At 44.3% G+C, this 27,247-nt stretch overlaps 1 protein-coding gene across 2 annotated transcripts in view; it reads left to right on the forward strand.

The window, feature by feature from the left end:
• Window positions 1–27,247, forward strand: part of C6H1orf198 (chromosome 6 C1orf198 homolog) — a 123,332-nt gene that overhangs the window by 24,705 nt on the left and 71,380 nt on the right. Inside the window, exon 1 of one of the 2 annotated variants that reach the window (XM_085612053.1) lies at window positions 3,232–3,663. The exons of the other annotated variant lie outside the window; for it this stretch is intronic. Within the exon in view, the coding sequence (XP_085468179.1) occupies window positions 3,340–3,663 (324 nt within the window). The 5' untranslated portion in view covers window positions 3,232–3,339. Of the gene's footprint in view, window positions 1–3,231; window positions 3,664–27,247 lie in introns of those variants that run through there. 2 annotated transcript variants of the gene reach the window in all.

The raw sequence follows: 27,247 nt of genomic DNA on the forward strand, positions 1-27,247 counted from the left end.
GAGGATGAGGCCCCTCTGCACTCAGAAAATACATGACCCCACCGGAGATTGTCTCCCTGGGGCCAGCAGTAGGCTTGAGGAGGAGGGCCATACACACGCCCCTCTCCATAGAATAAATATTGTAAATAAACATGCACCACCCGCTAGATCCTGGCCCATCCAGGAAAGATTTTAAGGAAATGAGGTGCCCAGATTTTTAGAAAATAAATTCTGTCTGCCCCCGGGATCACGACACAATTTTTTTTAAAATGTTATTTATTATTTTGCCTTAAGGGTCCCCCTGGGACTCACCCCACAAGGGCTAGGTAGTTAGGGTATCCCTAAACTGCCTCTCTATGTTTTTTAAAATTATTTTATTCTTAGGACCCGAGGACTGAGTCCTAAAATGGCCTTACACTTCCCTGCCAATGTTTAGGTCACACTATCAGATAATTATCTTTTGACCTTGCAGTCCTGCGGGAGGCTTGCAGTACTAGATAACGCTATTTTTTAACCATAGGTTCTCAAAAACGGCTAAACAAATTTACGCCAAAATACTAAAATCACGCTTTCTGGGTACAGATCTAGCTTTCTGACAAATTAGGTGTAATTCTGTTCAGCCATTTTTTTTATATTGTTGTCTAATTTTCTTTATGGAAATTGAATGGAGGAAAAGTGTTTTGGCGCTCTGATTGACTGATCGTCCCAAAGCTTTCCATGAAGGGGCTGAGGTGGGTTACCGTTTTTGCGGAACGTTTTGTGAAGATTCTTCAAACAGCACCAAAGTTATGAGTGAAACAAAAAGCCCTCATTCTTTGGAAATTCTGACCTAACTATAATTACACAGTGGCTCCATATAAAGGAGCTTCTCTCTACCTAAAACTTCGGAACTACCCAGCATTGCCTACTTCCTATATATAGTTTCACTGGAAAATACAAAGTAATGTTATAGTTTGAAATTGTAATAATATATTACTTTACATTAAAAAAAAAAGCCTTAGAAAGTCAATGAAAAAAACCAAAGGTTAATGGGATGTTATAGTTGGGTGAAAACGTTGGTAAAACATACTATTTTAAACTAACAAAGCCACTAAAATTCACCAATTCTAGTTATTTAGCACTCCCTGCAGCCCCACCCCAATTTAAAAAAAATGGTGGTGCCCTTGCCTCTTCTTCAGGCACCACCAGCAAGATAACATATACTTCAAACATGTCCTAGGGCATTATGGGACGCTTCTTGCTGGAGCAGTGAATAATCAATGATCGACTCCTGCCGCTCACTTATAATTTTTTAAAATATATTTTCTATTTGAGTGCCTCAGTGCCCACACACTATTTTTTAATATTGAGGCCATGGGGGAGTCCCAAGGTCCCTCACACATCGCCAGCTGCCCAGCCGGCACCCTTTATGGGTGCCAGAGGGAACATGCATTTTTTTGTCATCACTGGGTGCCCGTGTGCCCAGAACATAGTATTGTTTAGCACTGAGGGTGAGCCCCATGACCCCCGCAGCCCCTGCTGGCTTCTCTGATGGGAGCCAGATACTTACTTTATTTGTGGGCACCCACAATCTAACCTTCGTTGGGTGCCCCGGGGAGCCTAAGCCAGCTCGGTGCTGGTGGGAGCCGGCTCCCTTACTTTGCTCCCAGCCGGGTGGGAACAGCTTACTTCACTGCTCCTGCTGGGCCGGAGCAAAGTTGTGTACATTTCCCAGAGAGCGCTCCGGGATGGGGTCTGCAGGACACTGCGATCAAGATTTGGGGACTGGGGGTCCCTGTAGCCGATCTTTGTGGAGGGGGGTGGTTCATGCACAACCTCCTCCCCAAACAAAATACACTGGCAGCGGGGGATGGGGTCCCCGGGGCCTGTTTGAGGCTTGAGGTGTGTCATGTGTCAGTTTTTGCAGTATCGCTGTTCGATTTTCCCTCAAACATGTTTTGGAATACCCCCCTTCTTTCTCTTGGCCCCTGCTTGATGGATCACAGTGAAACTTTCCAATATGGAGCTGAGGTGGATGATACTTTTTTGCCAATAGGTCTCGCTTTTGGGACCTTATAAGTGTTTAGCCATGCAACAGTTGCATAACTAAATACTTATAAGGTCCCAAAAGCAAGACCTATTGGCTATGCAAAGCGGCCCTGCGGCCGCGAAAGTGAAAGTGATTGCCATCACGATCAAACATCAAAGCGGCCGTGGGGCTGTGAAAGTGATTGCGGTCAAGCGCGGCGTGCGTGCCCGCGCACATGCACTGTAGCTTTAGGCTGGCCTGGTAGCACTTTTTGGAGCCCTCTCAATAAGTCTCGCCAGAGCAGCGCATGCGCTGGGTCAGGCGAGACCTAAAAATGTCAGTGTGGCAACTCAATGACCGAGCAATGGTTAATTTGAGCCAGTGATCTCCGGTGCTCAGCACTTGCACTTAACCATCAGCACGGGCGCTTTTAATGAGCACCCGTTAAGGGCCATTCATCTATGGAAAGATCAAGTGATTTGGCCAGAATTACAGCATGTAGAGGTTACACCGGTCTGCAACTCTGGCCATTAGGCCAAATCCTCTCCCCACTTTCTTGGTTAGCAGTTGGTTCTGTTTTAGGCAGTGCTAACAGTAGAAATGGGCTGGTACAAGATGACTCCTGACGAGAGCCCTGGCACTTCTATTTCTACAAATTAACCACTGTGACAGAGAGAGATTTTTCATAACCACATCCAATATTTTAAAGTGTCAAATCTGTATTTATTCATGGACGAGGGGCCCTACTGGCCTGTGGCTCCCATTTTAACTCAACTGGATTACATTTCGTGAGTCAGTCACAGTAGTGGTTAGAAATCTCTTCTGTGGGGAGAATGAAAGTATCTAAGTGCATGAGCTGACCTGCTGGCTGTAGCCTGGTGATAGTCTGATGTGGTATGGGACTAGTGGGAGGCGGCCCATGGCGCAGGGAAAGAGGTGAGGAGTTGTGACAAGGATGAGTGTAACAGATCTGGCTGGAATGGATAGATGCAGAATGGAAAGGTAACTTGTCATGGAGAGGTGTGTAAAGCTCTTTCGAGGAGGGTCGTGCAATTTTGTTTTTCTGTTTGGTGGTGATTGCGCACTGAGTTTTGGGTGGTGGTGGTATAATTTAGGATGACGGTTGATCAGTTTTTATTACTTCAGAGGGTGCTGCTCTGCTTTTAGATGGCAAGTTGCTGGGTTATTAAGGAGGCGTGTGTCCTGCAGTCGAAGCGGTGGGCGGGTGCTTACTCCCTCTCCACAGGACGATATAGTGAGAACGGGAAAGCTAGGGCGGCGGCGCTCGCTTGCGTGGCCCGGGCTCCGGGGAGGCATACAGGGTAGGAGCTCGTCCAGAGCGAACCCGGGCCATGGCCTCCATGGCAGCCGCTGCCTCGGCGGCTCGCACCGTGTCTGTGTTTGGAAACCGGCCGCTGGACGAGTGGGAGCGGAGCCGCTATTACTTTTCGTCTCTGAAGCCAGCGGCCCGGCGGCTGAAGTTGGACAAACAGCGGATCCTGGCGGAGTATGGCAACCCCTGGGAGAGGATGCCGCCGAGGCAGGGGAAGACCCAGCGTCCCACCGAGGAGCTACCAGCCTCTAACCTCAAGGCAGGCTACACCACGGCGCCGTCGCGGGGTGCGAGCAGACCGTGCCCTCCGGGCGTCCAGAAGAGAGGGCTCTGCGAGCAGCAGGTGAGTCTCGGGCACACTGGTGGCGTACCTAGCGCCAACCTGGCATAGCTCTGGAAAAGGGACTGCTGAGGTAAACCTTTAAAAAAAAAAAAGTTGCCGCAAATGTATCCCATATAAAAAGTGATTTCCTGATAATTTTTAACGTGCAATTTCAGATAACGACAGATCACTGCTTAAAATATGGGAGCTAAGCATAGTTAAAGAAGATGATTTATAAAGTGGTTTTGAAAGTTAAACTAGGGAAGGCGCGTTCTGACTAGGGCAAGGCTGCAGGGCAGCAAGAGTTCGGTCCATGTCTGATAAAGAAGGGGGTGAGTTCCGACCTCCTGCTACGTTTAATAGGGACATTTTCTCATATGCTGCTGTGCATGTAGGCAGATTTAAAAAAATATATATGTGTATACGCTTCATAATGGGAGATACCCGGCAAAGTGGACTAGGGTTAAATATATATGTAGCCACCCTATTTTCTTCAAGTGGTTGGTTAAATTGGCCTTGAACTAAAAAGAAAAACTGCTTCAGTGTCTGTAAAAGGAGATGCTATTTCTGGACGCACTCAACATACAAAAGCAGTCTATTTTTAGCTGAACCTCGTTTTCAGATAAAGGCAAGTGAAACAAAGTATGCTAGTTTGATGCAGGTCTCATCTTGGCGGCGAGGCTCAAGTGCTTTTTAATTTTTTTTACATGCGATGCCGTAGCAGAGCAAATATCACATTCTGTTATGCCCACATTAGACATTGCTGGGCTGTTGGAAGTACCTGGTCTGTGTAGTAAACCTGCTATGCCCCCTGTTCATGGCAAAAAACAGTAAACAAAAAAACAGGAGTGACATAAAGAGCAGTTATTAGAACTTAACTGAAATTAAATGATCCTTTTTTACTATATTTTGGTTTTTAAAATCCAGTTGTTAAGGGTGAATAAGCCCACACGGTAAACTGCCTCAATCTGTAGCTATTTTAAGGCGGAATGCATCTCTATTTATGGCTGTGTGGCCTGTTCCCGAACTGTTCACTGTGCAGCCAGCAGGCCAGAGTTCTTAATCCAGTTTGACCAAATCGTGTAATTTATCCCTCGTTCCTTAATTGACAGAGTCCAGGTGCACAACGAGACGTGCAAGCATCCGTCAAAACAATGCTTTGAGGAAAGAGAAGCAGTTAACTAGTTTCTCTCCGTTTATTCCATTAACTAGATTGTGATTTTCCTTACAGCAATAGTTTGCCATTGAACAGAGGCGATATACCCTGCCCGCTGACAGCCGAAGGGTTAGTTTATTAAGAGCAAGATAGGCACATTCTATTTTCTGCCCTGGCCCAACTTGTCAAAGCTTCCATTAATGCCTTCCCGCGGACGCATAAAGGTCTGCAGTTACATTATTATTTTCATTAATCGTATTCCTTATGTGTTTTACGGCCCAACTGTTACTATTTGTTCCCTCTCGGAGTCCATTGCCAGCTACAATAAGTTACTGTCACATGTTTCCTCGGGCCAGAAAGCGTTTTAATTTAAACCTAGTCAGGAGCCAATTCTCTTTAATTAGTTTAACATTTTCCCCCGAGAACCAACGCACTCAGTCTGAATACTTTGACATTCTTCTTAGATTTTGTATAATTTATATTTTGTATAGAGCTGCACGTCTTGCACACTGTTGTCTAAACCTGAGCCACTGTGTCCGAGTATGATTTAGCACAAATTCCGCATACCCTCATATGTTTAATACATATGCATACTGAAACGTTTTTATTCTACAATAAATCTTGAGATTTGTGGTCTGTAGCAGTTGCTTTATTGAAGTATCAACAAGACGACCAGCTCAGGCAAACTCCTGACTGCAACTGTCACAGAAAGTACCTTTCCCCTCTAACATTCCATCCCTACATTCTGTAGTACTAGCTATCAACACACATCTAATTCCACTTCCTAATAACTGTGTGTGTGTGTGTGATCGATCGTGTGTGTGATCGATCGTGTGTGTGATCGATCGTGTGTGTGATCGATCGTGTGTGTGATCGTGTGTGTGTGATCGATCGAGATCTACTGGCAGTCGCCAGTAGATAGTTAGGACCGAGTTCCCATAGGAAATCTGAAAATTCTATTTTGAATAACTTTGGCGCCGGTTGACGAATCCTCGCGAAATTTTCAAAACTAATGGGGCGCTCAGCCCCTACCCTGAAAGTCGCGGGGGCTGAGAAAAAAGGGGGGTCCCAAAACGCGTTTTCCCATAGGACCTTTAGTCGAAGGTACAGCCCAAACGTCTGAACAGAATTACTTGAAATTTGGCAAAGAGGTAGTCCTCAGGTCAGGCATGTGCCTTTTGCATATATGGTGTCAATCTGTTCCTGACCCCCTAGCCTTTGTCAGGGGGTCCCTGAGGACCCCGAAGGGTGAAAAAAATATTTTATTTTTATTCAAAAAATCGCGGGGTGCGCGCATGGTGAAAAACCGATATAAACAGTTTAAAATGTTTTTTTTTTTTTTAAGTCTATAGAAGATATTAACTATGCTGTTCAACTTTATCCAAATTCAAAATAAAAGAGCTGAGCCATTCCATATTAAAGGATACAGTCAATCTTTAACTATATACATAGGTAGTTTATTGTAAAATAAATATATAATAATGCATACATAAATTAGCATTTAAAAACCTTACAAATTCACTAAAAAAACATAGGTTTCACACACGTTATAGTTAGGAATTAGCATTTAAAAAACCTTGCAAATTCACTGAAAAAACCATAGGTTTCACACATGTTATAGTTAGCTGGACATTTCACTCGTAAAAAACCATTGAAATTCCCCCGTTATAGATAACTATAACTCACGCTACCGCCACTCTATTACAAGGATGATCTCATCAGTGATGTCATGAGTGATGCCACTGACCATGTCATGAGTGATGTAATATGTGACGTCATGAGCACTGGATTGCGGGCGCGCGAGTTATAGTTATCTGACCTAACTATAACGGGGGAATTTCATTGGTTTTTTACGAGTGAAATGTCCACCTAACTATAACATGTGTGAAACCTATGGTTTTTTTAAGTGAACATACATTTTATTTATATATATATATATATATATATATATATATATATATATATATAATATACCAACAATTTTTCTCCGTTTAAAAAGAAAAGATAGGGTCGCACTCCAGCGAGTTGTAATAATCCTTGATTTTTATTCACAAATCCACAGGTTCCGAGATGCACAAGAGAAACCAACGCGTTTCGTCAGCGTCCGCTGACTTGCTCACGGTTAATTTACAACTTTCAAATCAAGTTTTTTTAAACAAAAAAAACAGGAAATTGACACACCTTTCCTGTCATGTGCGGGGTGGTTTAGAGTTCCCCGGATTTCTGGGAAATGTAGTCCCGTTCATTAACTCACGTTTGCTTATATATTCATATGGATTTTTTAACGAAAGGCTGAATGTCACAAATGAAGTCGAATGCAATGCCATTAAGGATCAAAAAAATAAAACAAATTTCATGGTTAAACCCAAAACCAAGTGTTGTCAATTTCAACATTGCATCGTGAATAAGAACCTTCTAGTGGGTCGACATATATATACATCTTTAGACAGTAACACAAATACATTGACTTTTTTCATTTAACACGGCTTTATATTTGAACAACATGGTTACATTGTGTAAATAAGGTTTTGTAATTTACTATGAATATGATTTTCTAAATTTAGTACTGTCTTTAAGATGTAGGCCCACCAGAGGACACACTGCAATGTCAACCCACTAGAGGGCATTTATTTATAATGTGGTTTTGAAACTGATAATATAGTAATGTCGACCCACTAGAGGGTTCTTATTCACGATGCAATGTTGAAATTGACAACACTTGGTTTTGGGTTTAACCATGAAATTTGTTTTATTTTTTTGATCCTTAATGGCATTGCATTCAACTTCATTTGTGACATTCAGCCTTTCGTTAAAAAATCCATATGAATATATAAGCAAACGTGAGTTAATGAACGGGACTACATTTCCCAGAAATCCGGGGAACTCTAAACCACCCCGCACATGACAGGAAAGGTGTGTCAATTTCCTGGTTTTTTTTGTTTAAAAAAACTTGATTTGAAAGTTGTAAATTAACCGTGAGCAAGTCAGCGGACGCTGACGAAACGCGTTGGTTTCTCTTGTGCATCTCGGAACCTGTGGATTTGTGAATAAAAATCAAGGATTATTACAACTCGCTGGAGTGCGACCCTATCTTTTCTTTTTAAACGGAGAAAAATTGTTGGCATATTAGCGGCGGTCCAAGCCGCAAGGACCCCGCACCTTCAAACAGAGCGCCATTTAATCCGGAACCGTTGGACGCCTTTGCAAATCAATCAATCAATCAATCAATATATATATATATATATATATATATATATATATATATATATATATATATATATACACACACACACAACATATGTGAACTACAATTCAATCTTAATGGTCTACGTTAACTGAAGGCAAACTGGTTAATGACAATATATGCACATCGTATATCAACCTTGGTGGTAATTTCCTTTGTTGTAAACGTCTTCACAAATCACTTCATTCTGTTGATCTGACCTGTACTCTAGGCAAGATGTTTTGTTGATTTGAATCTTCCTTTGACCCACCATTTGCAGAAGATGTAGACAAGCCTATTTGTGTCACTGCATTTTGCCATTTCAGCTTCCCCACATTTCACCGCATTCCTTACATTACAATTTTTTGCCATCTTCTATCACAACTGTAAACAGCCCAGCTCTCTACTATTTTTGCCATTTACCACTTAGATGAACCTTTTCTCACACCAGCTCGTATCCTGCAACTCGCGTAATCCCCTTTTTAGGTCGAGTCTAGCGCAGCGCGCATATGCTGCTCTAGGAGAGGGCTTCTTGGAATTACTCCAGACTTTAGCTAAACTCATGCGTGTGACTTTTTCTTCTCCACACAGTCTATTGGCCTTTGCGTGTGGCTTTCAAAAATAAAAGCACACAATTGGCCAAAGGCGGGTGCATGTCCCACCTTCTCTGTAAATGTTCTCTGCCACAGCCTCCAGCTGTCGGGAGCGAGCAGCTGCACGCAGGGTACCATCTGTCGTGGATCATGTTACAAATTAGCGCGGCGGCTTTCACTTGCGCGGCCGCCTATGTTTTTCATAGTCAAAATGAAAACAGCATCCTTTCTGCCGACTTTCCTGGAATGCCCTGGCCACTGCCAGAATATTTCGTTTTGTTTATTGCAGGAGTTACTTTTCTGTAAATCACTTTGGTGACATTAGGGGCTTTTAACTTCCATTGTGAAGGCGAGTTTGTTTTCTGAAATATAACCAGAGCTGAGCAATTTCTTTGTGTACATTCGGTTCAGACATTCTTGGGTTCTCATGCAATTGCCATCTCTGTGCTCTTGGTTGGAGTGAATTTGCAAAGGGGAGTTGTAAGTAACGACGACACTACACGGACAACGGTCTGTCAGTGCATACATTTGATGTAACACGTTTGGATCACGGGGTGTCTACTAGAGCGGTGTTTCACATCTTCCGTGGTGTCTGCGTTTCTCTTCTGCGTTGCCCCCTGCGAATGAAAACAGTGCACTGCCAAACCTGTGCGATTCCTACTATAGAGGGCACTCCCGCGTGCTGCGCGCTACTGGGCTGCAAACGCGCTTCGAAGCCTTGTCAGGAGCGTTTTACAAGCTCAAAGATCATCCTTACCCCCGGCGTGAAGCAGGAATTGCAGTTGAATCAGACCAAATGCATTTCGGGGCTCTAGTAGCTTGCTGCTGAAATGTACCATAGTACCTCGTGTACACGCTCAGTCTCATATGAAAGAGCTCGTCCTCCAGTATATATCTAATACTGGAGCTCTTCTTGTGCGTCAATAAAGGCAACCTAGGTTGACATTGCAGAGAAATTTATTAAGTAGTTGATTTGAAACTGGAATCTGCATGTGTTTACATATATTCTGAATACACCACACATGTACAGTGAATGCAAAGATCCTTCAAAGAAGTGAAGTGAAGCAGAAGCTAAAAGCGTTGCAGCAACTTACATGTTGATCTTTCCAGCAAAATTGAAAGCCATACACTCATGGAAAACGTTCTTCTTTGAGTTCTTGCTTAGGATAAGACTCATACTTTGCCTGTCCCCATATTTGCAAGCAGTTCATGCAATTTTATACAGCTTCAGGACATCATCGCCCCATCTGTTGTTTTTAATGCTTCCTTTTTACATAAGAAGTAACTCTGAAGTCTTGAACCTGGAGTCACCGTTTTGAAAGAGCATCCTTAGGTTAGGCTGTTACACTACTTGTTGTCTGCTACTGTCGGATAATGACCATGTTCTTGTCTTCAGGGTAGGACACAAGGCACTCACTCACGAAAGTGGAGAGTTCTCTAGTGATTGAAGCCATTCCAGTAATTAATAGAGTTAGGCCCGATATACTCTGCATTCATGTCTCTATCCTAGTTTGCCTATCTGCAGATCTGTAGTCCTTCATCACAGCTTCTCTTTTTCCCATTTTTTGGCCAATCTATTCTACTTGTCACATAGCATCTGAGTAAAACGGAGGTCACTTTTTCTCGCTCCTTCTGCCCTGATGTTGAACATATTTGCCTTTGTTTTCAGAGGTTGTGCCTTCATCTGCCCTTTACTCCAGAGTCTTACAGACACACAACCAAACTGTGCAAATTCCCTCAACAAATACTAAAAGTGTGTCACTCTTGTTCCCTTTACTTTGAATGCTCTGTCCTCATTTACTCAACAAGAGAGAAACATTAAGGGACTAACGCATTGTAGGAAATGTCGGTCGCATTTTCATGGCCCATCCCTTCACATACTCTACACAAGTATGCACCATTTGTGTTTGTTCTATATATTTTATTTTTTTATTTTTTTTTAGAAGGGACAAAAATCCTGCAGTCCTTTTGCAAGTGTGCAGGAGACAGGGGCAATATAAATTAATGTATTTGATATATTATATAAATTAAATATTTAATAAATTCCTAACGGCTAGGGTGGTGGACCACAAATCTGGGGAACTGTGTTAAAGTCTCGGCAACCACTCTCAACATCCTATGATTCTGGGCAAATCACTTAATCTCCCTGTGCCTAACAAAAATGAATGTGTCCCTATGTAACGCAACTGGTGCTCATTAAAAGCGCCCTGATACCTTCGGGTCAAGTTTGCGCTATATAAAACTCGGAGAAAAAAAAACCAGACAGCTATAGCTGAGCGTTTTAAAAACATCACCTTGATTTCAACAACATCTGATTGGTCAGTAGCCTAAGATAGCACCAACTGTAAAGGAAAATTCAAGTCTCTCAGTGCAATGTAAACTCCACAAAACGTTCCTGCATCCACGCAAAATAAAAAGGAGTGCAAGCAGAGAAGACAGTAATATGTTCGCACAACATACCATCTTACCAGGAGTGTGTTCCCAGTTGCAAGACAAAGGTTAACCTGAAGATAGATTTAACTATAGGCTATGAAGGTCTTCTTCATTGAGCGCATGCATCAGTGTGGGGGGAAAAAACACTAGTTGGCCAGAACCTTGTCTTCCTATTGACGCGTTTTAGGGGTGTGTGTGAGTGTCTTATTCACAGACCACTTCACAAATGGTGCCTGGCCCTCAATCAAATTTCAGACATGGGTGTTTGGGATGGTTAGCTTCAAAACCAATCATTGTCATAGCCAATAGGTCTCGCCTTTGGGACTGTATAAGTGTTTAGCCATGCAACAGTTGGTGTTGCACTAAGGATATTGTGCTGCATAACTAAATAAAGGTCCCAAAAGAGAGACCTATTGGCTATGCCAGTGTTTGTTCCTTGTAACTACCTTTAATACAGCCCACTTTATTCATTTTTCATTGTTCAGGTGCCCGGGTGTGTCCGCCCATGTTTCCACCAGAGCTATCCCTAAGGCGTCATCCCTGTCTTGGTAGTGTGGTGTATCGTGAGTCCGATTGTCCTGCAGAGTCGATATCATGGACGCTCAAGCTACTCTATCGTGTCCTGCTTTTTCATCTGTCCTTACAAAGCGCATCCGAACCAGTTCAGCTGTCGGCCGCTCATTTATATCTCGTAACCAGTCTGACTGTTTCAGAGGTCTTGGTTGCATCCAGGCAATCACCACCCACCACTTGGCTAACACCAGCCCCAAATTCACAAAGCGCCTGCTTAATTATTTATTTTTAGGCGTTGGCAGTAGCACCGTCCTTTATATCCAGTGAGGTAGTCCAGCCTGTGGCTCTTCCCAGTCTTCTCAAGACTCCTTCCCAATAAAACTGTAATGTGGGTCAGGTCCAAATCATATGGGTTAAGCCCGCCCCCTGCGTGCGACATCTAGGGCGCTGTCCTCCCGGTCGGGGTATATTGCATGGAGTGTATGTGGGGCCAGATATACCCTGTGTATGATGTTGTAATGAAGTAGTTTAAAGCGGGCATTAGTGCTAACCTCACGCACCCCCCGTGTATCTTCTGCAATTCTGCCTCCGTTAGGGGCGCCTCTAGGGTATCATCCCACTGCTGCTAAAAACGCAGTGTCTCTCTGGGGAGATCATCTCTTAAGGCTCTATAACAGTGTGAAATCCATCTTTCCCCCTTGTACCATTTCTAGCATAGTTTTAAGAGTGTTAGTGACTGGCGGTTCCTCTGGGAAAGTTTGCCATGATTCCCGTGCGACCCTCGATATTTAGGCATATTGTAAGAATTGGCCTGGACCTAGGTTAAAAACATTTTGTGCCTCTTCACGTGTCAGGAAGCGGCCATTATTATACAAGTCCCCTACCAATAGGCAGCCCCCTTCCCTACGACTAATTGACATGGATTCCGCTATTGCTGCAAAGGGATGGACTGCCCATAAAGGCATGTCTGGTGCATACGGGGCATGTCGGACTATCTACCGTAATGTCTGTTCCCAGACTGTTGCCACAGGTCGTATTATATAGGGATACTTATCGGGGATCGAAGATCCCATCATTAATAGTGCGGTCAGTGATTCTCTTCCGTATGTTCCAGCTAACAGATTTTTCTCCCAGTTCTCCTCGTCGTCTAACCAATGGACTGCGCACTGCAATTGAGATGCCATATAGTACATGTCTAGCCACGGGACTTCTAAGCCTCCGCCGTCCTCTGTAGTGTTGCTAGTCGGACCCTTCTTCGTTTTTTCCCCAACAGAAGAGTACTAATTAGAGTTTCCAAGGTATTAAAGCATGCTTTCGGTACCTCATAAAAGGAGTGTTGTAGGAGATATAGACATCGTGGAAGAATAATCATCTTCACAATTGCTATATTAGTCCCATAAGCGATAATGGTAGATCAGCCCAGAAGTGTATCAAGACCCGCAACCCTTCCAGAACACGCCCCATAATAGCAGCATAGAAGGCTTCCGTAGAGCAAGCCAAGCGTAGTCCCAGGTATCTTTCCCCTGCCGCAGCCCAGGGGAGGGCCACATCCGGTTGTACCTCCGGTGAGCTTGCGGTCGACCCACCCAGTTGTATCACCCTTGACTTGCCGGGATTAATGCGCAGCCCCGAGATGTACCCAAATTGTTTTAGTTCGCGTAAGAGCACCGAGGTGGATGCTTCTGGCCGTCGCAAATACAGCAGTGTATCATTTGCATATAATGAAATCACATGATTGGTGTTACCTAATTGTATCCCCCAATTGTCCATGACTGTCCGTATGCGTACTGCCAATGGTTCCAGGGCTATCGTGAAAAATAGGGGCCAAAGCGGGCAGCCCTGCCTTGTTCCACCACTCAGCTCTATCTGCCTTGACACAGTCCTACCCATGCGCACTCTGGCCGTTGGGGCTGCATAAAGCAGTTGTGCTCATTTAAGGTACTGCTCACCGAACCCCATGGCCTCCAGGACCTGCCACAAGAGATACTACCACACTATCGGAGACCACCAAGCAGGGGGCATGCCATACGTGTGCCAACCGTCGTAAGTTATATGTAGTATTCGGTTTAGGGATAAACCCTGCCTGATCCTTGTGAATCAGACGTCTCATATAAGGGAGGAGACGGTTAGCCATTATTCCACTCAATATCTTGGCATCTATGTTCAACAGAGAGATAGGTCTGTAAGACCTCGCCAAATCAGGATCTTTGTCCTTTTTGGGAATCATAACCACTAGTGCTTCGCTCATAGTGGGCGGTCAGGCACCTGTCTGCAACGCCTTGTTATAACCTATGAGTAGTCTATCCACTAAGAGTGGCACGAAACTCTTATAAAACTCAGCGGGGCGCCCGATGGCCCCAAAAATGTCTTCCTTAGTGATTGGAGAGCCCGGCGTCTCTTGCTCATCTTTAGTGATAGAGGGCAAGTGCATCGCAGATAGATATTTCTAAGTGTTTTGCCATGGTGTCTGCTATGGTCCTCTGAGTATAATGCAGTGTCCCACTGGGAGTACATATCTGCAGTATAGGAGGGGTTGGTGTCTCCTGCCTTACAAGGCGTGCCAACAAGGCCCCAGTTTTATCCCCCTCCCTGTAGAGTTGTTGTTGATGTGTTGTATAGACATTTTTATCCAGCCAACGGAGGTCCGTCAAGATTGCTTCCTTAGCGTCAGTCCACTCTTTCAGTTTCTGGGGGTCTCGACTGAGCTCCATTTGCAATTTCCCTAACCGAGCTTCATGAAGGGCAAAGTCTTTTTCTAGTTGGGTCCGCACTCCATAAGCAGTTTTTATACAGACACCCCTGACAACCACCTTCATGGCTTCCCGCTCGGCTAGAGGCTGTCCCCCAATTTTCTTGGAAATAATTACTTAATTCTGTTGATACCATGGCCAACAAGCATTTGCAATGCAATAGGTCTCGCATTATAAAAGTTTGAGCTATTGGCATTGCTAATAATACACCAATAGCTCAAACATTCAGTAATGCCAGACCTATTGCATTGCAAATGCTTGGTTTGTCTTAAAATGGAAGATGGATTTAATGAATTTGCGAGATGTGTAAAACTAAACTTTTAGCCTTACTCTTCTACGTCCCTGTTTCTGTAAAGGAAATATCAGTTCTGCACTTATGCGTTCGGCACCTTTGGCCTGCAAACACAACCTCAAAATGGTAGCATAATGTCCCTGCCATTTATGTAAGGGACTTTACCAACACAGGTGTAAACTGGCACTGAAATAATACACGGTTTTACCTCAATCAACAATGCTACTTTAATCCAAGAATTCAATCCTGAGTTGCACCAAAGGGATTCAGTCTGCGACGTGGTCGATATACAACCGATCTCGGCTGCACGCGCCCAACCCACCGAGCATGCCCCTTTGTGATGGAGAGCGCCCTCTACGCTGTACCATGGGCAGGCTGTCCCGTCATAAAATGGGTAGTAAAGGATTCTCCACGTTTACCTCAGAACGAATACACAAAAATATTAGGGTTAGTCTATGGCTAAGAAATGGGTCAAAAATGCGTGCCTCTGCAAGCGGTGGTATACAAACCGGAAGCACGGGACACGTCCCTAGGGGCTGTGGACGACCTATTTCTGACGAGCCGACTGGCTCGGCCGTACACTTAACATCGCAGATTTGTGTTTCTCTGACTCGTACTTTAAAAAATTTTTTTATTAGTATTCTTTGAAGATGCATATCAGTTGTTCTGCTATGTGTGATACAAAAAACACAGGGAGACAATACAGCTGCAGCCGGCAGCTCAGAAAGCCAACCGGCTGTCACCCCCCAGCCCCTTCCCCCAGGTCCCGAAGAGAGAGGGGAAATAGGGAAAATCACTAAATAAATCGGCGCAAAAATGATGTTACCCATGGTACATAATGTAATCCCCCTCCACAAGAATTCTATTCACCCTTAAAATATACTGCAAATGGCTCTTTATAACAGGATCACTGCTTATGCTGCCAGCACTGTTATTAACAGCATCCAATGTGAAAGGGAAATACCTTGCTAAATAATCGGAGCAACTTCTGCAAGCATTACAAAGTTGAAATGTTTGTTTGGATGAGTCTATGGGAACAGCACCCCTTGGGCACACTTGTGGTGCGCTGTAACCACTGGTGACAATATGCAAGTGAAGTGGGGGCGTGAGAAAAGAATCCAGATTTTGAGGGTCGGCAAAAAAAAAAAGCACTGGGAAGAAAGAGGGAGAGTGGGTGGGTGACAACATAATATCCCAAAACCGTAATGAAGAAGACTGGAACACTGCCTGCCGTCTACCACGTGCAATAAAGGAACGATTGCATGACGAGAGCTTGCGCGCTCGTTACTCTCCACACTTAACATCACAGATTCGTGTTTCTCTGACTCCTACTTTAAAAAAAAATTTAATTAGTATTCTTTGAAGATGCATATCAGTTGTTCTGCCTCCTCCCAACACGTTTTCTCCGGACGCAGAAAGCTGCTCTTTGCCTAGGGAGGGGCCCTCCGTGAGAGAGCGGAGGTGTACAGCTGTCTTTTCACAGCCCGAGGCTCTGTCAGATGCTTAGAGGCAAGCAGCAGCAACAATTAGCACTATCGCGGGCGCTTTGGTCTCAGTGGCCGCGCGGCTCACTGAGAACATCAAAGCGGCCGGAAAATGATAACTCAGGCTGTCAAATGGTGCGCGCGCCCGGCGCACATGCACTGAAGTTGGCGGCCTGAAAGCACTGGTTTGCACTTCCAAATCCCCCTTTTACAAAAACTCTCGCGAGAGCAGCGCTAAAGCGCTGTCTCAGGCGAGACCTAAAAAGGGAAGGTCAGTTAACGCCTCACTCTTAAGTCGCCACACTGGTATTGGAGATCAGACCCTGTTAGAGCCCATCACCAGCGAGACCGGGGAATGGTCTGACTAGTATCTCGTTTGGTATGTGACGCTCCCAACCAGGTGACCCAGATCAGAAGATGGAAAGCAATAACCTAGTCTACTGGAGGTGCCTGTTGCCGGAGTATAGCAGGATGACTGTCTCATGAGGGAGAAGCGTGCGCGCCATACATCGTGGAGTTTTAAGCCCTGCAGTATTCCCTGGAGTGCCAATGTCATCTTTGGTTTTGTGTGCAGTTGGGGGGGTTCCCTATCTAGTGTACTGTCTAACACACCATTAAAGTCCCCTGTCAACAGTATTGGAGCCCCAAGATACGGAGAAGCCGCCTCCAAGAGATCACTAAAAAAGGAAGAGCTGTCATCATTCGGGGCATGCACATTTATGATACATATTTCGGATCCATCAAGTCTCCCGTGCATTATAACAAAGCAGCCCTCCATATCAGTCACATGATGTAAATGTTGAAACGGGACTCCCGGTGCTACCCCTTGCAAACCTGGAGTAAGAGGTGGAATAAAGCTGCCTTCGCCACCTTTTCTTCAGACATTTGATTAAGTCACATCCGGAGGTGTGATTCTTGAAGACAGGCCACCAACACCTTGTATCTCTTCAGCTAAACAAATATTTGTCTACGCTTATCAAATGTAGTGATACCGCATACATTTCAGGTAAGTAATTTAGTCATGGCGGACGCCAAAGCATTCCCCCCTCAACACTCCTCTCAGAAGGATCCCGCCCACCACGGAAGACCATAAGCAGTGTCCCTTGGTCACGCAACATCTGGCAGTCCACAAAGTATTCCACATGAAGGAAGGCCCCATCCCAACAAAAAACTACCCCACCAGCCCCCCTCCACTTGGGCACTATCACATTTCCCTCCCTGGCAAACCCACGCTCAGTGAGGGCATGTAGACACCGCCTATTGCCCTGAAATGTATCAATGCAAATTCAACCTAATACAATTCGAAAAACAACACCACAATCATGCATGTTACCACCCACCCCACCCCGTTCGTCAAAATGAGTTGCAAGCTGCCGAGGTGCAAGGCCAAACCTCCAACTCCATCGGCAGGTACCAGTCACTTGGGGGGCATGCCCCCGTCATAGAAAGTAGTGCGTATAAAAGGAAAAGTCCATGGATCACTGCGTGCCCCCCCTCCAGTACATCTCGAAACTCCCACATTAGTTCGATCTTACCGATCAGTGTTTCTGTTCACAAGTCGTAGCAGTTGTCCTGACTACTGATCTACTTCAGGCATCAGTGTCCTCGCTAGTGTCATTGTTCATTAAACGTCCCGGTGATGAAGTTCTTGAGTCCGGAACAACCTCCGAGGCCTGCAGCGTGCCGTCTGGGCACACCGTTCTTCTGCTGGGACTGCGATTTCGGACGGCCTCCTGAGAGTGCTTCTGCAGTTGTCTGCTCAGAGACTGATCACGAGGGCTGGGTTTGCTGGGCGTGACCGTGAAGGGAACCAAGCATGGACCGGGGGGAACTGTTTGCATCCAGCCAGTCAGTTGCCTCTCCGGCTGTAAAGAAAAACAAAACCCTTCCGTTGTGTTCAACTCTGAGTTTGGCTGGATAAAAATGACTGTACTCAAAGTTTGTCTCGTAAGCGTCGCTTCACAGCCAAAAAAGAACGCCTTTGCTCTTATACCCATTGGGTATAATCAGGTTAGACCGCAATTTGATGTCCCTCAAAAAGAAGCTGTCTCTTCGTGTGTGCCAATTGCAGTAGGAGATCCCTGTCCCGAAAATTAAGAAACCGGGCTATGATGGCTCTGGGGAGTGCTCCAGGTTTTGGAGGGGGCACCAGCGCCCTGTGTGCTCTTTCTATTGTAAAGAGCTTTGAAAGCCCTCGAGGGGCTGAGATATCCTTCAGCCATTTTTTGAGAAACCGTTCCGGATATGGTCCCTCCGCCTTTTCAGGAAATCCAATAAAACGAAGAATGTTCCTCTGCGTCCTAGGCCCGATCATCGAGGTGAGCTACTTTTTTCTGGAGGGTAATCGCAGTATCCCGGAGACTGTGAAGCTCCGTCAGCATTGTGTCAACTGTTCGCTCTGTGGTGGTAACCTTTCTGAAATTTTCCGCAGATCACAACTGAGTAGATTAATGTCGATGGCGACCGCTTCAATTTTGTTTTTCTAGTCACCGCTGGAATCGTGAATAGCCGCCAGTATTTCCGCAATGTATGGGGGTCTATCCGCTGTCGTCGATGGGCTATCTGTCTCCGCTAACTACAGCATCGCCAAGGCTTCCTGTTCCACATTAAGCGGTTAGACTTGGTTTGATATTTTGTAGCTAGGGCCGCCTTCCTTTATCTTTTGCCATCATATGATAGGGTGTACAGCCCGGGGACACAAAGAACACAGTTGCAGTCCACAAATCTTTTGAGGCATCCCAAGTCACTTCCAAATAACTTAGGAAATTGACGTACCCATCCCTGGGTTTCATATTGGTCCAAAATGAAAACCTGCACCTCAGTATTAAGATTCAAAACAATTCCTAGTGCTTTTTGCTCACCCACGTATCTGGGGTGAGCAAAAAAGCACTAGGCTGCTGCACAAGCTGCAATAGAAAATGTACACTTTGATAATATCTCTGCACAGTGTGGCAGGCACCATGCGGTGCCTGCCACATTGTGCAGGGATGTTTAGGGGGCCACTATAGGTGCCCCTGCAGGTGTCATTACAGGGGGCCAGGGGGAAGAGGAGCTCGCTAAGTTCTGGGTATAGTGTACTGTGCATGTTACATTTATGTGCACCACTTAGTTGGGATTATATGTAAATAAATAGTTGTTTTGATTTGAGTGTAGAAGAGATCTCTTCTAAGTCCTGATGAGAAGCCAGGGTAGGGCTTCGAAACATGTCGCCACAGGAGACACTGCTCATTAAAGCATAGTATCTCCATCTCATTCCCCACTTTTAACGATACCAGCTCAAGGGAACATTAACATTTATTTTTTCCACGGAGCCACGTATTTTTTTTTATTTTTCACCATTCACTCACTTCTGACCCATCACTCACACTCCTACACCACAAATAGTCTTGTTTTTCATAACCAATGCTCCCACGTAGTCCTAGCTTGTAGCATGCCCAGTCCCGCAGCGGGGCAGGAAGACCCCGATGATGAAGCATGCCACCAATGATTCCTTTGGTGGGTAAGGGGTATTTAAACAAAGCTGTGTGCTTTCCACCATTGTAGGAGACACACGTAGTCTGGAGGAACACTTGTATACTTTCCCATAAGGGCGGATCCCTTTGTTTTTTGGCACATTGTCTTATACAGCGCACTCCAGGTGGCCAGAAAGGATGCCTCAGAGCGGGACTGGAACACAGAGGTTGAGCCTCTGAATTTCGAAAAATGACAAACTGGGAGCACTGTGGGGCGTCCTGGACATCATTCACTCATACCGCACCAGTTGTGTGGGGAAGGAAGGCTTAGCCACATTTTTTGTTCAAATAATTTTTTATTTTCATATAAAAAGAACAGAATAAGTAACAACAGAATGTTAAACAGTCCTGTTACAATACAGTTGAAGCACACAATTTCATGGAACACCAAGTTTAATAGTTATTTTGGAAGAACACATAAGACATAGCAAGGACTATAAACAGTGTGAAATACAAGGAGTAATAATATTTTGCTTTGAAGCCTGGGCTAGTCGGAGTGTAACTTGGCAAATAAGTTGGCTCATGGAGAAAGAGCGATAGAATTTAGGAAAGGCTCGCAAGAGGAGAAGAAAAAGAGATGGGTAAGGGACCGGTGTGGAGGGGAGTTTGCCCTGGGTTGGACGTGCACTTGGTACTGTGAGATGTGGAAGCTCCGCACTTTGAGGCTTAGCCACATTTTAACCCATGTCCATTGAAGAACCTACATTAAAGTGGGAGCTTCAGGTGGTAAGAGCCGAAAATCTACCCTACAACACAAGATGATTGCAATAAACATCAAAATAAACCTGCTGAGAATGGACTTTGGGATAATAAATGTTGGAGTGGGTCAGAACAAACGAGCACTATCGGAAGTGCCGACAGAGGTCACAGCAACAACAAAACTTGAGTCAGAATGATGCATTCTCGTCGAGAGCGTCTTACCACTGAATCCCTGCTATCAATGTCGGTGAGCCTCTGGTGAAGATTCATGTGCTGTGTACAGGTTCACGTGGTCAGGTATTGCTAAAACATACCAGGTTCTAGGTAACAACGTGCATGTGCATTCAAAGACAGAGGTCATATGTCATGCTCTGTCTTGTGAGGGAGCTTGGGGTTTCCTTTTTTTTTCCTCTGACCTCAAAGTTAGAGGATCTATCGGACTATCTGGGGACATGAAATGAAAAGCTTTTGTCTAGCGCACACTAAATGTAAATGTCTGTACATGCACTGTGCAAATATTTCAGAATATATCGGAATAAGGGAAGCACAAGGGAAAGCACTTTTTTTGTAATTCTGAATTGTGCTGGAAATATTTTAATATGATCAAAACAAATCAATACACTGGGTGATTTCATATCCACCATTATCATTTGTGCACTGTACAGTTTTATCAGTTAAAGTGTATGACTGTGCAAACGTAATGGACCTTTTAATTGAAAATATGTTGTGTGTAATGGTAGAGCGCTACCATACAATGCATAATCCACTTAACTATACTCCATGCCGTTCTATGGCCAACAATCTATGAAACTCTACTCCATTCCATTCTATGCCACTATTTGCCACTTTACTCCACTCCACACTGCTGTACTCCACTTCTGTGCTACTCTGCTCCACTTCTATGCCGCTCTGCTTTACTCTATGCCGCTCTACTCCACTGTGTTCTATGCCATTCCACTGTACGACACTTTGCGACCCTCCCTCTAGGCCACTCAACGGCACTTCACTACCCCACTCCACTACACTCTACGCCACTCTGTTCCACTCCACAACACTCTATGAAACTTCAGTCTACGATACTCTATGTCACTCCATGCCTCATCACTTCACTCCAAACTACAGCACTCTCTCCCACTCTGATAGTCCATGCCTCAATACCACTTTATGCAACTCTGTGGCACTATGTCACATCCACTCTGCTACACTCCACTTTACTCCACTCTGACACTCCACGTTATGGCACTCCACTCGACAACACTTTACTCCACTCTATGCCACTCTGCAGTACTCCACTCTATGTCCCTCCAATCTACATCACTTCATTCCACGACACACTACTCCACTCTCCACCACTTTACACCACTGTATGCCGTACCCCTCTACGACACTCCTCAACTTTACTCCGCTCTATGCACCTCCGCTCTGTGCCACTCTCCTCTTTTTCATGACAGTCCTCTACTCCACCCCTGACACTCAACACCACTCCACGACACTCTGCTCTAAAACACTCTCCTCTACGCTACTGACTTTTAGCCATGCTGAAAAGCAGCAATGCTGGTGTAAAACTTGGCTAATGCACATTGGCAAAACCAATCGCTCTTCCATAGGCAAGACCTATTGGCTTTGCCAATGCTTGTTTCAGCAGCAAGCAGTTTCAACAACAGTATTGTATTTCTCTTGCGACTCATGTAACTCTGTTTACAAAGATGCCACCGCCCTTTCCAAACATTCTCTCCAGCTTTTTGTCAATGTCAAAAGCTTTTAGCACAAACATTTTGGGGCTCTGGGATGTCCGTTTTTGTACTCCCAAAGTTGTTTTTTTCAGTCCCCTTTACTTAGCCATTGATCTTGTCATTTACTTATTGATCAGCCTCATGTTCATCATTTAGGTGGTTTGCAGTTGTCACCCATGATCATTTGTTTTTTTTCCCTCTCTGCAGCATTTGTCAATTTTACTGGTACTGTCAATGCTCAGTTTGAGCTGGTGGTTGCAGGTGGGGCCCATCATTTTTGGAGGCCGGCAATTAGTTTTCCTCATCAGGCTTTCACCCAAAGCAACAGAGAGAAAAACATAAAAGGGTGGAAGGAGGAAGAAGAGCAAGACTGCGAAGAGTGACAAAGAAGGAAAGTTGGGAATGAAAACCTGAAAGAAGGAGATGGAGACAGTGAGTGTCTGGTTGTGGATGAGAGGCGTGAGGTGGAATCGAGACTTCGCAGCCTCCGTATTCACAGCCCCATCTTGGATAGCGCCAGCCTTGCTTTAATACGGTTCTACACCAGCAGTGTCCCATTCATCTACTCATTTTCGCATTCAGCCTCTCGCCCACAATCACAAACTCCTTAATCAGTGAAGAATCATTTTCAGGTATAAGAAAACCGAGCTATTGACTTTACCACTGCTTTTTAGGTCTCGCCTAGCGACGCAGCGCGAAAGCGCTGTCGCTAGCGAGATCTATTGTTACTGACTTGCTTCGGAAGGGAGACACAGGCAGACTGCAAATGTGAACGCGCCCGTGAACACGCACGTACAGACACTCGTGATGTGCACATCTCCCATCCCCCTTCCGTTCACGCAAGCCAGATGCATACAGTAACTGCGCCAACAAACACACACACACACACACCCACCAGCCGCCCCCAGCCAGTGCACGTGTACTCGTTTCCCTCAACGCGCACATGGCGTGCTTTCGCTTTCCCTCCCTTTGGCGTTTCAGCCCACACTCCGCCTTCTCCATGTCTTCTCTCCGGCCGGCCCTGCAGCGCTGGTCCCGGTAGAATGATGCCCAAGATGCGTGTGCTGTGGCTCCTCTGGGCCCCCGGCTGGGCCGGCATGTACTCCCGCGAAGATCCGCTGGTCATCTTGGACTCCGACTCGGCCCGCTCTCACCTGCTCAACTCCAGCAGTGCCTGCTTCGCCGAGTTCTACGCGTCCTGGTGCGGACACTGCCAGAAATTTGTTCCCATCTGGAAGAAGCTTGCCTTGGACGTACAGGGTAAGAGACCCCCCCCCCCCCCCCCCCACCCCCCCAAGACAAAACGTGAGGCACGCGTGAGACTGCCTTTTCTTCCTTCTCTCCCCCTGGGTGCTTTCTATCTGCCTGTTACTTCTCGTGTTATATACCCAATTGGTGAGTAGTTACTGTGCTTCTCTGAGCAATTTTCAGCAATAATCTCGCTGTGCTGATGCGGGTCACTTAATCAAACAGCACCACCTTCCGGAACGTTTCAATTCAACCGGTGGTTTCTTTCATTTTTAGAGAGTTTCAATTCCCCATCCGCGTTGGTATTTCCGTGGGTGTATCATCAGAAGCAAGTGTGGGTTAATGTGTTCCAATCTATGTCGTGAGTTGACTTATTGCTGTGATTGTCAAGGTATTAAAGACGATGGATTCCTGCATGCGCACGACTTAGAGGAGAGCTTGCGTCGCGTGTAGGTATTTCATTAAATATACTTGTTTTCTCACCCACACAAGCGATGGCTGTGAATGCATAATTTACGGAGCAGGAGTTTAAGCGTTCCTGTAGCTTGATGTGTGTCGCCAGCAAAATATTTTGATCCAAGATTTAATCAAAATGTACATAAAATTAACACGGTCTTGTCAGCTCTTCGTGTTAGCGGCAACTTAGGGGCGCTGAAAAGTAGCCTAAAAGTTTCATAAAGTAGCACTTTGCGCTAAATTGCTCCTATGGAGCATACATTGGGATGTCTTTGCAACCACACATGGGGTTTGATGCAAGTCCAGGGTCGGATTGGGGTCAAAATTAGGCCCAGGCACCAAACAAAACAACCATTTGCAATGCAATAGGTCTAGCATTTATGCAAGTTTGAGCTACTCACATTGCAAATAACAATGCCTTTTATTTTTGTTTTCATTTTTAAAACTTAAATAAAAGGCATTCTCATTTATAATGCCAATAGCCTAAACTCGCGTAAATGCGAGACCTATTGCTTTGCAAATGCTTGTTCCTACAGTTGTTGCAGTGAGCATTATGTACGCTAGCACCGAGGTACCCAAAGCACAGCAAAAGGAGAAAGGGCTTAATGCTCCGCTTTCTAATGTCACTTTGTCACCAGGCAAAGTGGCGTCTTCTGTATTTCTGTATTTAAATGTCCGCGGCTGTTGCCATTTTACTTATTGATGTCATAGTCGTGGCGCCACCTAGATACAGAACAGCTTCTGCCACAATCACGGTTTTAGAAGACCGAAAAAGGCTCATTGTAATTTACTTCTTGTAAATTAATTTTATTCAATTCTTTCAAAAACCCAGCCAAATTAGATTGATTTGCCCTCATAATTAGAATTTACATGATAATGTTGTATTTAGCTTGGTTCAAGCTTAATAGTTTTCTGTAGTAGTCTAGCGTATTCGCAGGGCAAACATTAGACAAATCTGGCCTAGTCCATCCTAAAAAAGACGTAGATAAAACTGTTCACTATATTTTTGAGGAAACGAACACTTATTGAAACCAAGTCTGTGAATCCAGGCTGATGAAAGTTGGAGCTTATGGAATGCCAAATTGAACAGCATAGAGTATGGCAAAACAGATATGTGTCCATTTTCGAATTTAAGGTGTGGTGGGTGTTTTCTGACTAAGGGGAACAAGGTGTTACGCGGCTCAGCTGGCCAAACATGTATGAAAACACATTTACAGTATGAAAGTTATTCATCTAGTTGCACTGGTCAGCCTTGTGAATAGATTTGTTGTAAAAGCCATGGAAAATGGCTTATGAAAACACTTTTTTCCTCAAGTAAGATTATTTTGTCTAGGTCGCATACAACCAAAAAATAGTCCTCTACCGTAGGTTCACTGGGAGTAATGGCTAAAGCTTACATTTTGGTAATTCACAAATGAAAACAGGGTATCCAGTGATTTGTCTGATTAATTTGGTTTGAACTGCAGGTGTTTATACCCAAATTACGTAAACATACAGTTAGCTTGACAGGAAAGTGCGATTCAGGTGATTCGTTTTGTTAAAGGGAGCTAATTAATCAAAATTAAAAAAACGGTATTGGCAAAGCAAGTAGGTTTGGCTTTATTTGCGGTAGCTAAGCTTTGACTTTGACAACTTAACCATCTTGGAATGGTTTTAGCGTTCTTCATTATAGTGAACCGTTCCAAGATGGCTACCATGTTTAATGACAGCACTTCTGGAATGTTTGAAGCCTGCATCACTGATAAAGTATATCGGAACCTTTGAAAGATAATCACCCGGGCTTTGCAACCTTAGGCAACCACCTTTCAATGGTTTTGTAAAACTTTGAGTGGTTTAGCCTTCCAGCAGGGTAGACTGGTTTCAAAGCAATGCATTTTCTATTTTAGATATTTAAATATCCCAATGCAGTGAAACAAAGATTTGTGTTTCGGCTGTGCAACTGCTTTCTTTCAATCTGCATGGCACCATTTTGATGTTCGCTATATTCAGTCAAAATTACATCAACATAGAAAATGGGTTGGGAGAGGCCTGGTTCATTAAACCAGTTAATAGCTGCAGTCTTCGAGTGCGTGCTCTCTTCCTAAGTTGTGGGGGGGGGGTGGTTGTATATTTTAAGCACATGCGCTTTTACAGGCATTACCAGTGGTCCGGTGCATGCCGGCGGTAACTGCGAAAACTTGGTCTCGAGATATATATATATATATATCTATCAAAAAGCAAACTCTCACTACTTCCATGCAGGCGAAATGAGAAAAACTGACCCAACGGCTCAGCCAGGTATATGTTTTTATTCTTAAAACCTTTCCCTCTGTTGACGCGTTTCGAGCACGCTGTGCCCTTGCTCACACAAAGAAAATAGCGTCTGCCATTGTTTATCAAATGCTTGGTGTCCACCCCCCTGTGAGTCACATGATAACCTGAGTGGACATAGAGAAAATACTACAGTTTTGAACTTCAACGTGTCACTAATTACACCATACCTTGCACTGATAGAGACAAAAGTAATTATGCCCAGCATAAATGCTTGGGGTTGGAAAATGGCAAATATAATACATAATAGTTGTATACATAAATAAATATCTAAATATGTATAAAATTTCATGTTCCATAAAATTTGAATAAAAGACACTGTGTGACTTAAATGTCCAAATTATATGTGGAAGAGATTTTAAGACCCTGCTATAACAATATAAATATTGTTCATCAGTATGTAGACAGATAATTTGTGCAAAATAAAGCCATCTGTGCAAAATTAAGCTACCTGTGCAAATTTCAGCAAATAAGGGTCAAAAAGATCTTCAAACAATCCACCTAGGAACCTCTTATCAATTCGATGTCTAATGGATAATGTTATGAACTGCTTGAATGCAAAGCTGAAAATATATTGTTTATCCGTTTGCCTTTATCTCCAACCTTGGTTCATGGACCTATATCTCTACTCAGACTGTTCACATGAAGTCTCTATGTGCAAAAAACGGTTAATACAAAAGTGCTGTAAGTGCTTTACAATACGACATATACATCACACTGTGTTAATAAATAAATAAATAAATAAATACACAATATAAAACCCCTAGGCCTATACTATTATAAAAAAAACACCCCAAGCTAAGCATATAGTGAAACAAAAACGGAAAGCTGCCATATTGTGCTGTTACAAGTTGGTTGTATACAGAACGGCATCAGAAAATACATCAGAATTTAAAATGTCAATGAAATCACACAAAATACATTCATTATTCCTGCTGAGGTTTATTGTTATTCCGTAATCTAAGAAGAGCCCAGTACTTTGAGACCACTATAAATCACATACATTTTGTATTGTAATGCGATTAACTTGATTACACCATAGAGACTGCAAAGATGGCACATGTGCATAGCAAATTATGCAACTCTTCAGTTGTGTTCAACCCATTGGGACTCTTGCTGTCGAGTTCTAAAATATAGCGTGTCTCCAACTTTCTTAAAAGTTTGTCTCTATTGCCACCCCTCCTAAGGGGGGCCACATCATCA

The sequence above is a fragment of the Triturus cristatus genome, chromosome 6 (assembly GCF_964204655.1).
Source record: "Triturus cristatus chromosome 6, aTriCri1.1, whole genome shotgun sequence".
Classification (NCBI taxonomy): Eukaryota; Metazoa; Chordata; class Amphibia; order Caudata; family Salamandridae; genus Triturus; species Triturus cristatus.